This window comes from Meles meles, chromosome 4 (assembly GCF_922984935.1).
Source record: "Meles meles chromosome 4, mMelMel3.1 paternal haplotype, whole genome shotgun sequence".
In the NCBI taxonomy this organism is placed as follows: domain Eukaryota; kingdom Metazoa; phylum Chordata; class Mammalia; order Carnivora; family Mustelidae; genus Meles; species Meles meles.
In genome coordinates, this window is record NC_060069.1 from 40808374 (window position 1) to 40824557 (window position 16184).

At 41.7% G+C, this 16184-nt stretch overlaps 1 protein-coding gene across 1 annotated transcript in view; it reads right to left on the minus strand.

Moving 5' to 3' along the window:
• Window positions 1–898: 898 nt before the first annotated feature.
• HACD2 (3-hydroxyacyl-CoA dehydratase 2) overlaps window positions 899–16184 on the minus strand; it is a 120988-nt gene continuing 105702 nt past the window's right edge. Inside the window, 3 exon segments of the mRNA XM_046003289.1 lie at window positions 899–3966; window positions 9907–10085; window positions 12054–12175. Of these exon segments, the coding sequence (XP_045859245.1) occupies window positions 3884–3966; window positions 9907–10085; window positions 12054–12175 (384 nt within the window). The 3' untranslated portion in view covers window positions 899–3883.

The following is a 16184-nucleotide window of genomic DNA, read 5'->3' on the forward strand; positions in this document are numbered from 1 at the left end:
CCTTCTGTTCCTCAGCTTTAGTTGAAATGATTCTTTTCATAAATGAACTGCCTAGCTCTGAAACAGACCAGACTGTGCGAGAGGAGTGCTTCTACAATTACTGTGCTGGTTATGTCTAAGCCGCGCTCAGACAGCAGGTAGAAAGCTCCCTTCAGAATGAGGACCACAGCCTTGGACAACGGAGATGGTTAGCTCTGAGAAAGCCTCAGCCAACCTGGCAGTAAGCGTGTTAACTGCTGGCCGCACATGAGAAAGATCACTCAGGGATCACCCGCTAGACAGTGCCCACACCACGGACCCATCGGTGCTTTCATTTTGAGGTGAAGAGATCTGGGGTCTAGAACTCGTAGGATGGAAGTGGCTGGGCGGGGTGTATCCTGTCTGTCTCCCTCCCACCACTGCCTACTGTGAACTTGAGAGTGAGTAAAGCGGTTCCTAGGATTGCTCTGTATTTGGAGGTATTTGAGTACATCTTGTTTCAATATGAGATGAACATTGCCAAGCAACAGTATTTTCCTTCTTAACTTATATTAGAAAAGCTAGATTAAAAGAAATTGTAAAAAACAAACCAATCCAAAACATTGTTAAGAAGGACCTCAATTGTTTACTGATTTTCTTAGATTTTCTCGTCCCTTCTATGAGTAATCCCACTTGTCCCCTCTGTGGTCAGGCTGAGAGGGGCTTGGTAAGCTTGAAGACTGACTGGCAGGAAGAATGACTTTTTGGAAACCTCTTAATATATTCTATTTCTCCTGTGTAAGTACATTATAAATAGCAGAGATAAATTTTAACCTATCAAAGAAAGAACTGGGATCCACGACAAAACTGAAACTCTCCCATATTTCAATACCACATTCAGGCCAACTTAATGTGAAAAATCACTAGACCTGCTTACTGGTTAGTATTTCAAATCCAGGCAGAGCACACAGTTTATTTTGAAATGCAACACAGATCAGTATTTTATGAATACAACTTATTACTACGTTAACATTATCAGGTAAAAACAGCTTCCAAATGCATGCATAGAAAGTTAGGCATAGTCTTTGAACTCCTTATTTCTAAATATACAAAAAATACATTTAAATTATATAACTTTAGTGAATCAAAGACTTATAAAATTACAATTTTGGTTTTCACAACATAGAAAAAATACAAAAATGGACTATATATATGGTCGTATAATTTCTTACCCAAATTTCAAAGGAGCAGTATGTACTGGTTTTGATGTTTTATAATGTTTTATCTAGAAACTCAGAACTGAAAATAATTTGCAGGTTGTACCACATCAGTGCCAATCATTTGTTATAAATGAATAATCCAAACAAACCAGTAGGAACGAGGGCACCATCTTCATAGGCCTCTTTATCCCTACATCTTCTAAACCCTTCCTGTGGGAAGTTCGTTCCAAAGGAACGGACTTTATCTGAAAGGACAGTGCTTTCCTCCATGACTAACTCTCCACGGTGCCTCTGATAATGGTGAGTACGTGTTAAATGAGTGATCCCAACCTGAGCAAACAGAACACAGCGAGATGCAGATTGGTGGCTTGTGTCTACAAAGCACGACTCTGTATCTCAAAGAATTCTCTGCTGGAAGGCAGTCCTCCAAGTGGGGGGATCTGAAACACCCACCAAGGTGGGCGGCGGGGCCGAGGATGCCTTTGACCGTGTCTTGAAATGAAGACAACAAGTCTGACAAAACACCCACCACACACCGCCTTCCTCATTCACCCTTTATAAGATGTGACAGTGCAGGGTTAGATGTTCTCGGTTCGTAAAAGAACACCACCACGTCAAAGGAGAAATTAATTCAAGGCAGGGATAAAGCGGCCAGTTACGAGAGAGGTGGATGAAGGACACGGCCGTGTGCATGCCTTACTTATCTGCTGTGAGCATTTTAAATGTCGCCGGACAAAAATACACAGTGGGGTGGGGACCCTTCATGAGGAGGGAGTTGCTTGCTGTGTTCTTGCTGCCCAAGTTCAATTTGATGCAACACCACTGTCTGCGACACTGTTCTTCATAAATAGTGACAATTTATAACACAGAGGCCCAAATACAACCCCCAATCCAGCGATCCTGGAAAACCTACATTTGTCATCCCATCTTCTATAACTATTCCAGAAATGACTGAGAAAAATCTTACCAAACTAAGCAATAAGACTAATATAACTCAAATTGTTTCTATTTTACAGTAGAAATACATTCTGGAAAGAGAAAAAGAAAAAAACATGAAAAATCATCTTTCCTCTATATTTAGTTTATGAAATACAAGAACAGATCCTAATCTCCCCATGCCCAAGTTAAGAGTGCTGACTTAAAGAAGCAGAATTTTAATGTTCAATTCAAAAGTAATTTTATTACACAACGCCTGCATTAAATTTTAGGCTCCATACTTTCTTCTCATCTTCCTTTTAATTACCAGGCTTCTATGAAAATAACATTGAAAAAATTGGTTTTCCATTATGACACTCTTCAGATATTAGCAACTATATTTTAAATAAACTCAGTAAGCTAGTAAGCTAGGTTTTTAAAAATTTAAAGATCAACAGCTTATAAAAAAGGGAGAAAAGAATCCACAAAGAACATTCTGTGTTTAAAATTTAATGCACATCTGAACTTGGGCTTTACATTTTCATCAGCTCTCTCTTGAAGAGTCTTAAATGCACAGTTGAGCAATTAAATGGTATGAAAACATGACAGTAATTAGACAAGGTCCACATGACTCAAGTATTTCTTAGCTCCAACACATGGAGATAATACTGCTTTTAGCTCATGTCTGCCCGACTGGAACACTTCACTGCTCTGGACTTACAGCCTGGTGGGAATTACACAGGACCATAATTAGGCAAAGTATCCTAACAGAAGAGTTGAATGAAATCTAAAAATAAAGTAATAAGGGTGTAGAAACCTTTTCCTAAATGTTCTTCAGGTCTGTATTTCTAAAGTAACACCTTCCATGTGCTTTCAATTACAAACTCTTTACCCCTTATGTGACTTGCCTGGCTTCGGGTCCCTAAGGGAGAAGAGCTATGGGTAAATACTCAGAGGCGTTCTGAGAAGGACTACATGGTGAAAGGTACTTGTCATTTACCAGCAAGTGAGCCTTCCTTTTCTGAGAACTGTCACTGGGTTAAAATATGATCGAGACTGAGCCCTAGATAAGACAGGTTCTCTACGAAGTACACATACTTAATAAATTCAAGCACGTTCCTCAGTGGCAGGCAGTAATGACTCAACTGAAAACAAACAAAAGTGTTCTAGTTGTTTTCCGGTTACAGGTACTACCCCAAAGCTTCACAGACATATACGTGGTATAATTCATTCACTAGGTAGGAGGGGAGAGGTCCCAGCCAGAACTTCATAACATTCCAGAGAACAAAGTTTGCCGCTTCAAAAATACGGTTTCCAGCATGCAGTCAAGCACTTTGGAAAGGGAATGTGAAACACACTGCAGACTGGAACGGAACTCTACTGTGAGGTGGGCATTTGGTGGGTCCAACTTCCTCACTCCGACTGTAACTTTCAGGTAGTTAGTGTTATAGATCTTACTAATCACATACATGGAGGAACCAGGCAGCTCTACAACGGCCAGATCCCCTTCCAGCGCCTTTAGAAAACTGGGAACATCTGGTTCAAAGAGCATGCTGGAATGGACCGGTCAGGATGTTTTATGTAAGAGTTGCTGTGGTGGTTGTTGCTGTTGCTGTTGTTTTAAATAAAATCCCAGGCCTGTGTGACACTGGATTTTGGTTTTTATTTTTTTAATATTTTTAAAAATAGTTCTTACTTATTTCCTAAGAAACGTATTGGGAACTCAAAAAGTCTGCAGCATTTTTTGTCATTGAAAAGTTTGTTTTTTGGGGGTACGCAGGAAGCAGGAGCTAGTCAAATTTCTTGTGTTCTTCAGTATGAGAAAGGACCTTTCTTCTCTGGTGTATCATGTGGAAGTATAACTGGGGAAAAACTGAAAGAAAAGAAAGAACTGGTTAAGGAGACAAGTCACTTAAAACCGTGTGCTCTGTTTAAAGCACATGGACTTGGGGTTCTCTTTGACTCTACTTTCTCATCCAGCAACCAAAGAAGGGAATTCGGTGGGCTTGGGTAAGGGGAGGAAAAATGCACAGGGACTTACCTTTCCCTGCTTTAGGTGAAGGGGAAGGGTAGTCCCGACTGGACTGACACACAGTACCATCACTCTCATTATCCACTGAGATGCCACAGTCATCAAATAACACTCCACCCTCTCTCACAGTATCTTCACATTTACTCTGATTTTACCAGTAGGTGAATTCTAGTGACAGACTTACTATTCCTGTTTACAGAGGAGGAATTCAAGCCCCAGAGAGGGAAGGTGACTTGCCTGGGGTTTCCCAGCAAATTCCTGACAATCAGGACCAGGCTCTGGGTTCTTGACACTCCTAAGAACCCCAGTCCCTTCTGTCACCTGAGGGGATTCTCCCGAAAGCACTTCCCGAGAAAGGTTGTTCTTTGAATGGGAAGACTGAGGAGGGGTTAGAGGGCCGTGACATTTTAACTGAACATGAAGAAGCCAAGTTTGGATGGAGAAAGTCCTTATGAAAAGTAAGCTAATATCTTAGGCACTAGAGATCCTGTTCTTGGTTATTTCTTTTTTTCCATCCTTAAAGATTTTATTTATCTTAGAGAAAAAGCAAGTGTGGGCACAAGCAAGTGGGGAGAAGGGGAACAGAGAGGGAGAAAGAAACTGAAGCAGGCTCTACTCTCAGCATAGGGCCTGAGTGCCACTCCATTTCCCGAGCTCAGGACCTGAGCCGAAAACCAAGAGTCAGGCGCTTAACTGACTGAGCCACCTGGATGCCCCTGTTCTTGGTCATTTCATAGCTTACTTTAAAAAGTACTGGTTCCCAAAGAAACGGGGTGGTACCACCTCCCTAGGAGGATTTGGAAGCTGGGGGGAGGGGAGATTTGGAGGAGGGAGGTTACTGGCATTTAGCACAGGAAGCAGGAATGCCAAAATCTGAGGAGGGTGACAGTCTCCCACAACTAAGAACTGTCCTACCCCAAATGCCTACAGGATTCCTGCTGGAAAATGCCAGCTGAAGCTACCTGGCCTTCACAAGGTTACTGTGAACTGGCGGTTCAACACCCATGGAAAAAACCCCAGTGAGATGGTCTTAAATGTGTACTATCCTGCCTTCTCTTCTCCACAGCTCCAATCTCCATTTCATAGAAAGTAATGTGTATTTCTGGGGAGGTAATTTCTATTATTCCCCTGACAGTTTCTTCCTTTTATTTTTTTTAAACCCAAACCCGCGACCCTGAGGATCAAGACCCGAGCCGAAATCAGGAGTCGGATGCCTAACTGACTGAGCCCCCCCAGGCGCCCCAACAGTTTCTTCCTTTTTAAAACAATGGGTTCCAAGTTGGCCGAATTTCCAAAGATCCTCCCCAAGTCCTCCAAGACATCAGTAGGCGTGCACACACAGATCTGATAAACTGCAGGGGAGGCTCCGACGCTGAATAGGGCTGCCATCCACTCCACTCGCTATCTGTAGGCAGGAAGTTATTCAGAGAAAAGACCCAGCTTGTGCATTTAATTCAACAGGGGAGAGAACTATTCTGGTACAAAAGCCAGAAAATTTGACAAGCTCTATAATCTTAAAAACTGGAAGTAAAGATATAATTAAACCATAAGGAATGCTAATTGCAATCATTTAAAAATATGGGGCCAGTCATATTTCTATAGATATACTTTACTAAAGGGAAAATTTGTGTCAAAATACACTAAGGACTTTTCCACCGGTTGCAGGGGTGGCTAAAGCTTGTCTGCTAGTTCAGAGGGTCTGAGGAAGGATGACCTAGAAAACATTCACCAGACCTTTTGGCAGTTAAAGCAAGATGGTGGAGTATCCTCATCCCCATAGGCATGGGCCTGCTGGCTAGTCAGAGGTCAGAAATGGAGGGCAGATATGGCCCTTTCAATTTTTTTTTTTTTAAGATTTTATTTTTATTTATTTGACAGAGAGAGATCACAAGTAGGCAGAAAGGCAGATAGAGAGAGAGGAGGGGAAGCAGGCTCCCTGCTGAGCAGAGAGCCCGATTCAGGGCTCGATTCCAGGACCCTGAGATCATGACCTGAGCCGAAGGCAGAGGCTTAACCCACTGAGCCACCCAGGCGTCCTGGCCCTTTCAATTCTTTACAATTTCAGAGGTTCTCAGTGCCCAAGCAAAGGAATGTGTGTGGGGGAGGCCAGGAGAATAGGGGCAGTTGGGCCAGAGGTTCTCTATCTACAGTTCTACTAATGACTTCTTGGTGACCAGAACTTGGGTGACACTATCTCCATATGAATTACCCATTTTTTTTTTTTAAAGAATTCTTTTTTATCTTTTTTTTTTTTTAAAAGGTTTTATTTATTTATTGGACAGACAAAGATCACAAGTAGGCAGAGAGGCAGGCAGAGAGAGAGAGAGGAGGAAGCAGGCTCCCCGCTGAGCAGAGAGCCCGATGTGGGGCTAGATCCCAGCACCCTGGGATCATGACCTGAGCCGAAGGCAGAGGCTTTAACCCACCGAGCCACCCAGGTGCCCCCCCACTTTTTTTTTTTTTTTAAAGATTTTATTTATTTATTTGACAGAGACAGCGAGGGAAGAAACACAAGCAGGGGGAGTGGGAGAGGGAGAAGTAGGCTTCCTACAGAGCAGGAAGTCCCAACGCAGGGCTCGATCCCAGAACCCTGGGATCATGACCTGAGCCGAAGGCAGTCATTTAACGACTGAGCCACCCAGGTGCCCCGAATTATCCACATATTTAGACTGGACCCAACTGTAATGGCTGAAACAATTCCAGATGCATAGCTATTCTTTTTAACCATAGACGATAATGAAGAAAAACCCCAAGACAATCTCAACCTGACAACAGGCTATTCTGAATTCTACCTTCTGCTTTCCTAGTCCAGGACACATAGAATAGAGATGGTCACTGTGCATACAAGCGTTGCGGTGGGGAAAGGGGTTCCTCTAGGGAGAGGAAAACTTGGAGGCTGAGAGCAAATGGAAATGCTCTGCCTCGGGCAAGTTTTTTCTTGGTCTCTCTAAAAATCTGAGGTGTGGTTATATGGTTACTGACAACCTGGACAGCACCCAGCTTCCCAGTGTCCTCACCCTCCACCACTGTTTCTCATTTCTCAGCTTTTATTTATTTATTTTTAAAATCCCCACTCCTATTGGGTGGTAAAAGCCAACCTTTACCAGTTTCGGGGGGGCAGGAAACGTAGACAGGACTTAGATGTCTACCGAGTCCTATAGGTACACACTGCAGCTGCAGCAAAGTGGGAAAGGAGCGCCTTGCAGGGATTCCAAAGCACCCTGATATGAGAAAACTCCCGGGGCCATGGCTCATGGGCCAGAGTCTGGGCCACATGTGCAACAGTGCAACAACTGGTCAGGACTGTAAAGAAAGGGTGTTACTTCCTATAATATATGTATATCACCAACTTCACATTAAAGAAAACTAAAAGAAACTTAAGTTGTAAAAAGAAAACCAAATTTGGTAAAGAAAACTGGATGTCAAAAGCAACCCCTCTTAACTCTGCATTTTCTTCTTACAAATACAAAGTTTTGGAAAGCTGGAAATGTGCTGCTGGCTGTAATGAATTGTACAAAATGGTCTCAATATGAACAACCTAAGCAACTAAAAACAGGCAGGGCAACTGGCTCAGGCCAAAGGCTTAATGAGTGCCAGCAGACACAAACGATTTGTAGCAGAAGATATGGTCCCAGCGGTCATCCTGAGCCTGGGTGCCGGCTCAGGGATTGGGAGAATATCTGTTCATCTTTACTTGAGATCAACCTTTTTTCTTGGACTACAGGAGTTAAACTACCTTAAGAAAGAAATAATATAGACTTTGACAAAGCCAAGTTCTTACCAAAAGGAGTCTGGGAACCAAAGAACGGGAAGGAACCAAGGTAAAGAAAGCCAACTTTGGTTGAGAGCCCCGCCTACTCTGAGTTTTCTTTCCTTTCTCCATATGAATGCCCAGAAGGAAAATCCCACAGAATGGGATTTATTTTCCTTCAGGAATCCTGTCACTATAGAGAGGGCTGCTGTGCTTGACCAGGCCCCTTAACTAGATCATGGGGTCAGGAAGGAAGAGGCAACAGCCTGGGCGCTGACGAGCCACCAGAGAACAAAAAACCTAGGAGGTACAGAGAGACCGAGGCTGACCTGGAGAGCTGCTCCTGGAAATGAAGACCCTCCTTTGGCACACCAAGATCTTAGAGCAACTCTGAGGTAGGGGCCCCAGATTTCTGTCAACGTGGCAGCATCCTGCTCTTGTTTGATTTCATCACACCCTCCCTGCTCCTTTTCCAGTTACTCAATCTGGCATCTCTTATTCATTCAAATCTTATGCTGATTTTATTTTATGAGAGATTTTATTTGAGGGGGCATGGGGAGAGAAACAGGCTTCCTGCTGAGTGTGAAGCCCACCGTGGAATTCGATCCCAGGACCCCGGGCTCGTGACCTGAGGTGAAGTCAAGCCACTTAACCGACTGAGCCACCCAGGCGCCCCCTTATGCTGACTTTTAATAAATCCTGTGGTGCCCACTGGGATAATATGTATCACTCTGGGTTTGGCAAAACTCCAAGTAGGAACTGTTGCTCTAGAGACTAGAAAGTGAAACTCTAAAGGAACAAAACTAAAAAGATGAACAACTGGAAGCTAATCTTTATTAAATTTTTAGACTCTTTCCTATTTATGTTTTCTGTGAAAATCAACTACCTTTTTCAATTTGAAGAGAAAAGGACTTTGGCCACCATGGTTCCAACACCAAAGAGGAGAACTTGATAATTAATAGAGTGGAAAATGAACCATTAAGCAGAACTGCTGTCCAAGAATTTCTCCAAGATAAATGTTCACATGAAATCTGGATGTAGTTTTTTCCTCACAATGCATGAAAGGCAATTTTCCACAGGGGACACAAACATGTCACTTAGGATTGTTAGGATGATTCATTCAGCTCATGCTGTGGGCTGAAGAAAAATCCAACCTTCCTGTCTGAATTTAACCTGAGGTTTATGGAAGAATAGAGCATCTTATAGACTAAAATAAGAATCACAGTCGCAATGGCTACAGAAATAGCTAAATGAGAAGAAACCCTAACTTCCTACGTCCTTGGGTAAAACAAAATTCTTTTGTTTACATGAAAATCAATCCTAGAATTTTAAGTGAATATCTGAATTCGAGAAAAGGACTAAACAGCTCTTCCCCAGCAAATAGGACTCACTGCACAGAAGCCTCAGACACGGCCATTTCTCCTTGGTACCGAGTACACTGATAGGCACTTTTGATTAACCTTTAGCAGTACTATTAAAATAACTGGAAACTGTTTTGAAGAAAACATTATGTCCTGGTCATATGATTTTAGTGCTTACTTCCAAACAAGAAAATAAGAAATATAGGGAAAAAATAACCTGTTTTTATTATTTCTTTCTAATTAGCTGCTGACTCCTTAAAAATGAAGCGTCTATTTTGATATAATAAAAATGCAAAAATCTCTTTACAATGTTTTCCAAATACTCTAAGAAGTAGTTCTCCAAAGACAGAAAAAGTCAAGGCCTTTTTTGTTTGGCACTTAGTACATTCCCCCAATAGGTAGTTCACCTTTCCTGGTGTTCAGTATTTCAAACCCACACACGCAGAAGGGCTGCATTTTGGCAGCTGTACTGAGAAGGGTTCATCTTTATTCAATTACTACTAGAGAAAATTCCCTCTGACAGCATTCAATAAAAACCAAAGCGTTCCTAATAAATTAGATTTATATACACTTGGATATGGTATAAAAACATTCAAAGACATCTGACTCTAATTATTGTAGAGCCAATTTTAAAAACATAAATAAATATATGCATAACTGTTTACTTACTTGGAATGTAGGAGATCATTATCAGAATTAGGAATGCATAATAGTCAAAGGAAAAATTATATTTGTTAGGTAGACTGATGGAGTACAGGCCAGCCTGTCGGACAAAGGGCAAAGCGGCATATATTGTGAGCAGTTCTCCCGACACTCCCATTGGGTACAGCACAATGAAAAGTGTGTACCTAAAAGAAAACAAAATATTCATGACTGAGGATCGAAGCCAGCATTAGTAGAAAGATGCATTCACACCTCTCTGATCAGTACTGGTCTTTCAGGAAGCTACTGTTTCTACATTTCCCTGTTTAACCACTGTTTGTTTCTTTTTAAAGCAGGTTCCATGTCCGACATGGGGCTTGAACTCATGACTTATGCTCTACCAACTGAGCCAGCCAGATGCCCCTGTTTACCTATGGTTTAAATTCAAGTTTTACAAGCCAGTTTTTGAAAAGGGCCTATAGGAGGTATGTCTCTGAATATTCTAAAATAAATGTCTTTGGTCAGCCTTAAAATTTGGTCCAACTAAATAAACAACATCCAATACAACTCCCTAAGATAATAAAGAGGATGCCAATCATTGGTAAAGGTGGGGCACCGAGTCATGGTTTATAGAAGGGTCCTGCCCTGTGGCAGGGGTGGGGGGTTTGCAGGGAGTTGGTGGGGGAGGTGATGGAGCACGTGTCTGTGAACCCCTACAAAGCACACCACATCTGGTCTGTGGACTGAGAAGGATAGCACAGCGAGTGTGCTTCTACAGCTACCATTAGCCAAATGTCTATACATATCATTGTGAAAAAGGAAATACATGCCAATTTTAAACACCTTAAAAAATTCACAATAGGTTTTGGTCATTATGTAATTTTTCAATAATAAAAACCCTTACAATAACTATCACATAGGAATAGGAGAATCCTTTTTTTTTTTTTTTTCACTTCAAAAAGGAGTTCTCTATGTTTTAAAAAGAATGCAGAGAAGAGTTCATCCTATGGAACTAACTATCATTCCGGGGTCTAAGTACTGCTGAAGAAACCATCAGCTCAAATTTTAAAGGGGCTCTGGCTGTTTGTGGCTGACAGTGAGCAAATTTCTAGGCACAGAAGTTGCGCTGAGAAATCAGTGACAAAAAGCCGAAGCCATGTTTGCCGTGTTCCCCGCTGCCAACTTCAACTATGCTAAAGAGGAAGGGTCTTCCATTGGCTGGGGACAACCATGGACAAAAGAATCATTCTCCACGGTTAAGATCAGGGATTGGCCAGCAAACTCTCCCTGTAACAGAGCAGACAGCTCCCACAATGCTTCCCCAGGCTGGTGAGTTAGTAACTGCCATCTCTTCCCATTCTTCCCTTTTCCTAATAAAACTATGCACTGGGAAAAGGAAAAAAAAAAAAAAAAAAGGAGTTTACACACTTGAAATGTTGGAAGCAATTGGTTTATGTCTCTAATTAAATCATCAAATTCCTAAGTTGTCTAGGAACCACCATTTTCCTTCTAGGAAATGAGACATTTGGGGCCCAAAGACAATTCTGATCCTTTGCTTTGTCACTATCCCTATAGTCCACTCCAACTCAGAAAACTACTCACAACTATTTCATGAATTAGCTCAGATAGAGAGATGAACTGTCAGCCTTTTTCCCAATTAATAACAAATATTACTGGTAAAAATTATCAAAGCCAAATAAAATTCCTAACAAGATAAAAGTGCATGTAACATTGGTTATTAATTAAAAATTAAGAGTCATAGCTTATTGGCAAAACTGAGATTAGGAGAATTGGACTTCGTCCAAAAAACATAATGGCAGGAGCTCATCAATAAAATTTGCTATGAACAAAAAAGGAATGTTACATCAAATCTCTATTGAATAATTTAAATGAAAATAATCGATCCAATAAAAATAACAAGGATATCAAACTTAAAACAGTGTTTCTATTAATCAAAGTTAAGTAGCATCCCTTATCCTGATGAAATTCACATACCAGTTTCATATCACCAATCCCAACTCTTGTCTCATACAATTAAAAAAATTAAAAAAATATATATATAGTTGACATCATTCAACTTTATTTTTAGGAGTTTGGAGGGTAATATTTAGCAATAAAGGACAAATACAGTGATGGGTCATTTCAAAAGTTATTCTTCATCCCATGTACTTTACCTGGCCCATTTGATGAGATAAGGCAGATGGTTTAATAGACTGAAAGTATAAAAGGAGTAACGGATAATTTCTGTCATTGTCCAGGCAATAACATACAGGAGGACACTGTCTTCACTCTGCACCTGAAGGAAAAGGAAAACAAAAGCAAAAGCAAACACGTAAAACATTTTAGGAAAGAAGCACTCCCAGTGAGCAGCGCCAGCCCCCTGCTCCCTTACAGAGCCGGGTGGTTCAGCAAGTGGACACAGCCCTGGTAGATCACCTGTGGCCACAGGCCAGGGGGAGCTTGCCACATACAGGAACATGTGCCTATGACAGCAATCGTGTAGAGCCACGCGATTAGGGTCAAGTAGAAGAACTCAGCTTACTCATGAGTCAGAGAGGCAGAAACAGGAATTTCATGAGCTACAGGCTGCAGGAAAAACACAGATGAGTGAGTTTTGTCTTTGGGCCTCTTGTGGAGAATGTGGACTGATGTTAGTGGGAGCCAAGACTAGTTAAAGAAGGTAGAAGGGCAAATTGGTAGGAAGCTTGGGGTCTGTCTATTAATAAGAATTTTAATTTGATTTGCATGACAACTAAATCTAAGGAAATTTCAAAGAAGGGGAATGTAGTGATAGAAACGTGACTGAAGACAAGGCTCATTCACTAGGCTGGACGAATTCCAAGTGAGCAAAGAGCCAGAGACCACCTGAAAGGCAAGGACCATTTATTCTATCCCACTGTGACTTCTTCCCCCAGTTGAAGCCTGGTTTAACCTAAAAATTATAGAAGCTTCCATGCTGACCACCAGAGGTGGCTAAAGCCAGAAGGGCTCTGGACTTTCCAAATTCCTCTGAATCACTTTGATGCTGAAAATGCAATGAACTTTAAAACAGCACCACCCCCTACCGGCCCCGGGTGGTTTTGGGGGGCCATTCTCACTAGATGCCTTGGACTGCAAATCTCACATGGAAATGTACCTCGGCTGCCCTGGCATTTGCTTTCAGTGCCTCCACCAGCCCTCCAACCAGGTTTATAATGATCCTGGGTCCAGGCTTGAAGACCAGTAACAAGAAACTACCCTGCAACCAATTCACACTCACGTTTTCTTGTATCTGAAACAGGCAGTTAGAGAGCTGGATTTGACTGAGAAATTCTACTGAGTGAACCGAACAGATTGACAAGATGGATCTGTCTCATTCCTAATGCCTAATACAACAAAGATCATTCTAACTTTAACTTTCCTTCTTTGCATTTGCAACGTGAATAGTTTTTAACACTTACATTCTTCCTCAGAAAGTGTACATGGAGCGATCCACCTACACACTAAAATAACTAGTCATTTACATACCTATTAACTAAATTGCTCTGACAAAGAATTTCATAAATGCATAGTTACTAATCCCTAAAAATAATAAGAATTTTACATTGTCAAGAGCAAGAGTACTTTTTGTTTTCCTGGTGCTCTTATATTAGCCAAAGTAAAACCTAAACACCTCTGAAGCTTTTATGTTTCATTTTTCAGTCTGTCCCCAAATCCTTGCTTAAAATCCATCTATATCAAAACATAATTTCAGAGCACATTTTGCTTTTTGATGTATTTTATAATCCTCTTCATCTTAAGGAGGTGTGTTTTACAGTTATGGGATGAACCCTTGCTTACAGATCTCTGGGATGCAACAGAAAGTTCTTCCAATATTTTGCATTCTTGCAAATAACCTTGAAAGCAGGGAGTGTGTTTTATTCATCTTCTGATTCCCAAAAGCACTTTGTGCTTTTTACAAGTAGGAGCTCAATAAATGTTTGTGGAACAAATTCAATTCGCATCAGGCCACCCCAAGACTAAGTTCCTGCTTTTGATACCTGATATTAGTTTCTGTGTAGTCTTAAGCGGCCTTCAGAAATACAAGTAACAAAACCCCCTCAAACCTTGCACTTTGATCCAGCCTAATTTGACTCATTTACCCCCACACCCAAGTTAGACTTGAACCAAAAGAACTATAAAAGCTCAGATTCAGGCTGAATTTGTGAAAGCAGCGGCTCCCAGAGCCCAGCTGTGAAGACCAAGTCACAATTTTAAAAAGACAGAATGGGGGAAGTGGCTATTTTATAAATGGTATCTTCAGATCAATAAGAAATACAACACTGTTATTAAGAAGGGACTTGGAAAGGGGTGCCTGGATGGCTCAGTCAGTTAAGCCTCCAACTCTTGATTTCAGCTCAGGTCTTAATCTCAGGGTCATGAGTTCAAGCCCCACACTGGGTTCCACACTGGGTGTGGAGCCTCCTTAAACAACAACAACAACAAAAACAAGGGACTTGGGTAAAAGTTGGAGATCAAGCTCATCTCATTTGCAGATAATTACCCAATGACACAAAACAGGGGCAGAATGTAATGAGCTGAAGCTAGTAAGATCCATGAGACTCAAATGTATATTTGTACACCTGTGTTCACAGGAATGTTATTCACAGCAGCCTAAAGGTGGAAACAGCCCAAATGCACATCAACAGATGAATCTGTAAACAAAACGTTGTGTGTGTGTGTGTGTGTGTGTGTGTGTGTGCGTACACATAGACATGCAAAGGAATATTAGCCTTAAAAAGTAAAGGAATTCTGACACATGCTACAACATGGATGAACCTTGAACACAATCTGCTTAGTGAAGTAAGCTGGAGGATAAATACTATACAATCTCACTCCTACATTACCCAGAGTAGTCAAATTTAGGGAGACAGGAAGCAGAAGCAGAAGGTTGCCAGGGGTTGGAGGGTGGGAGGAAATAGGGAATAGTGTTTAATGGGTATAGAGTTTTGCTTTGGGAAGATGAAAAAATACTCTGGAGACAGAGGGTGGTGATGATTGTACAATCATGGGAATGTACTTACTGCCCCTGAACCATACACTTAAAAATGGCTACAATGGTAAATTTTGTTATCTGTGTTTTACCACAATAAAAAACCCAGGAAGATAAAATTTAACAAGGTTAACGACAAATTATATATGATTCAGCAACAACAAAATTATTCCAGTACAGAATGGGGAAGACCTAGCTTATGACTCCTAGAGATGAGTTTCTGGTGAACTACAAGCTTTATCTGTGCCAACAGCGTGCAAGTGGCTGTTTAGATGACCGACCGACCAAGCAACCTACCAGTGTTTGGCCACATTAACAGTCTCATCCCAATGATTCCACTCCAAGTGGATTAGATCCCACCCAGGGACTGAAGCAGGTTAGAAGAACCCCTGAACTAGCAAGCTTACTATGGACAAGAAGAGGGTAAATACTTCAAAATATGTAAATGAATGTGGTGTGCAAGAGGCATACGGACACAAGACTAATGGCAGACTTAACAGGAGTAGAATACCTGGTCCAAAATAAGAACCGGGCAACAAACCAGATGACTAACAAAATAGGCCACTGCATGAACCCGTGTGCTCCCAGACCCTGGACATGGCCGAAGTGAGACTGCTCAGGAGAAAGCGCTATGAAGGGTGGAAGGCTGCCCTGGACAGTGGTTGCCGAGGGCTTTCAGCTGCTGCTCTTTGGAGACGGGTGTGTTTATAACCTGTACGTGGGAAAGGCACAAAACTCTGGCTGAAAGCAACTTCCTTGCATAAGTGGAAATTTTTTTGGTTGGAAAAAAAATGGGTAGAGCCTTTAAATAGTACTTCTTAAAAATAATTTTCCTTTATCAAAGAAGATGAGAGAAGAGAGAATAACTTTAAGACCTCCCTTCGTTATTGCCTGCAGACAGTATACCACAAGCATAGTTCCCTGGCGCTTCACTCCCTGACCGTAAGGTCTTCAGGGCTCCTGGGCTCCTCCTGGCTGGATCTCTCTGACTGACATGGGTCTGCACACAAGGCATGTGCGGAGTCTGTGCCCCTTAACTTGAATGATCCCTTCTATTTGCTTTTTCTTTCTTTCCTTTTTTTTTTTCTTTTGAAAGCAGGAGTCGGAAACATTTCTTTTTTTTTTTTTTTTTAAAGATTTTATTTATTTATTTGACAGAGAGAGAGAGATCACAAGTAGGCAGAGAGGCAGGCAGAGAGAGAGGAGGAAGCAGGCTCCCCGCGGAGCAGAGAGCCTGATGTGGGGCTCGATCCCAGGACCCTGAGATCATCACCTGAGCCGAAGGCAGCGGCTT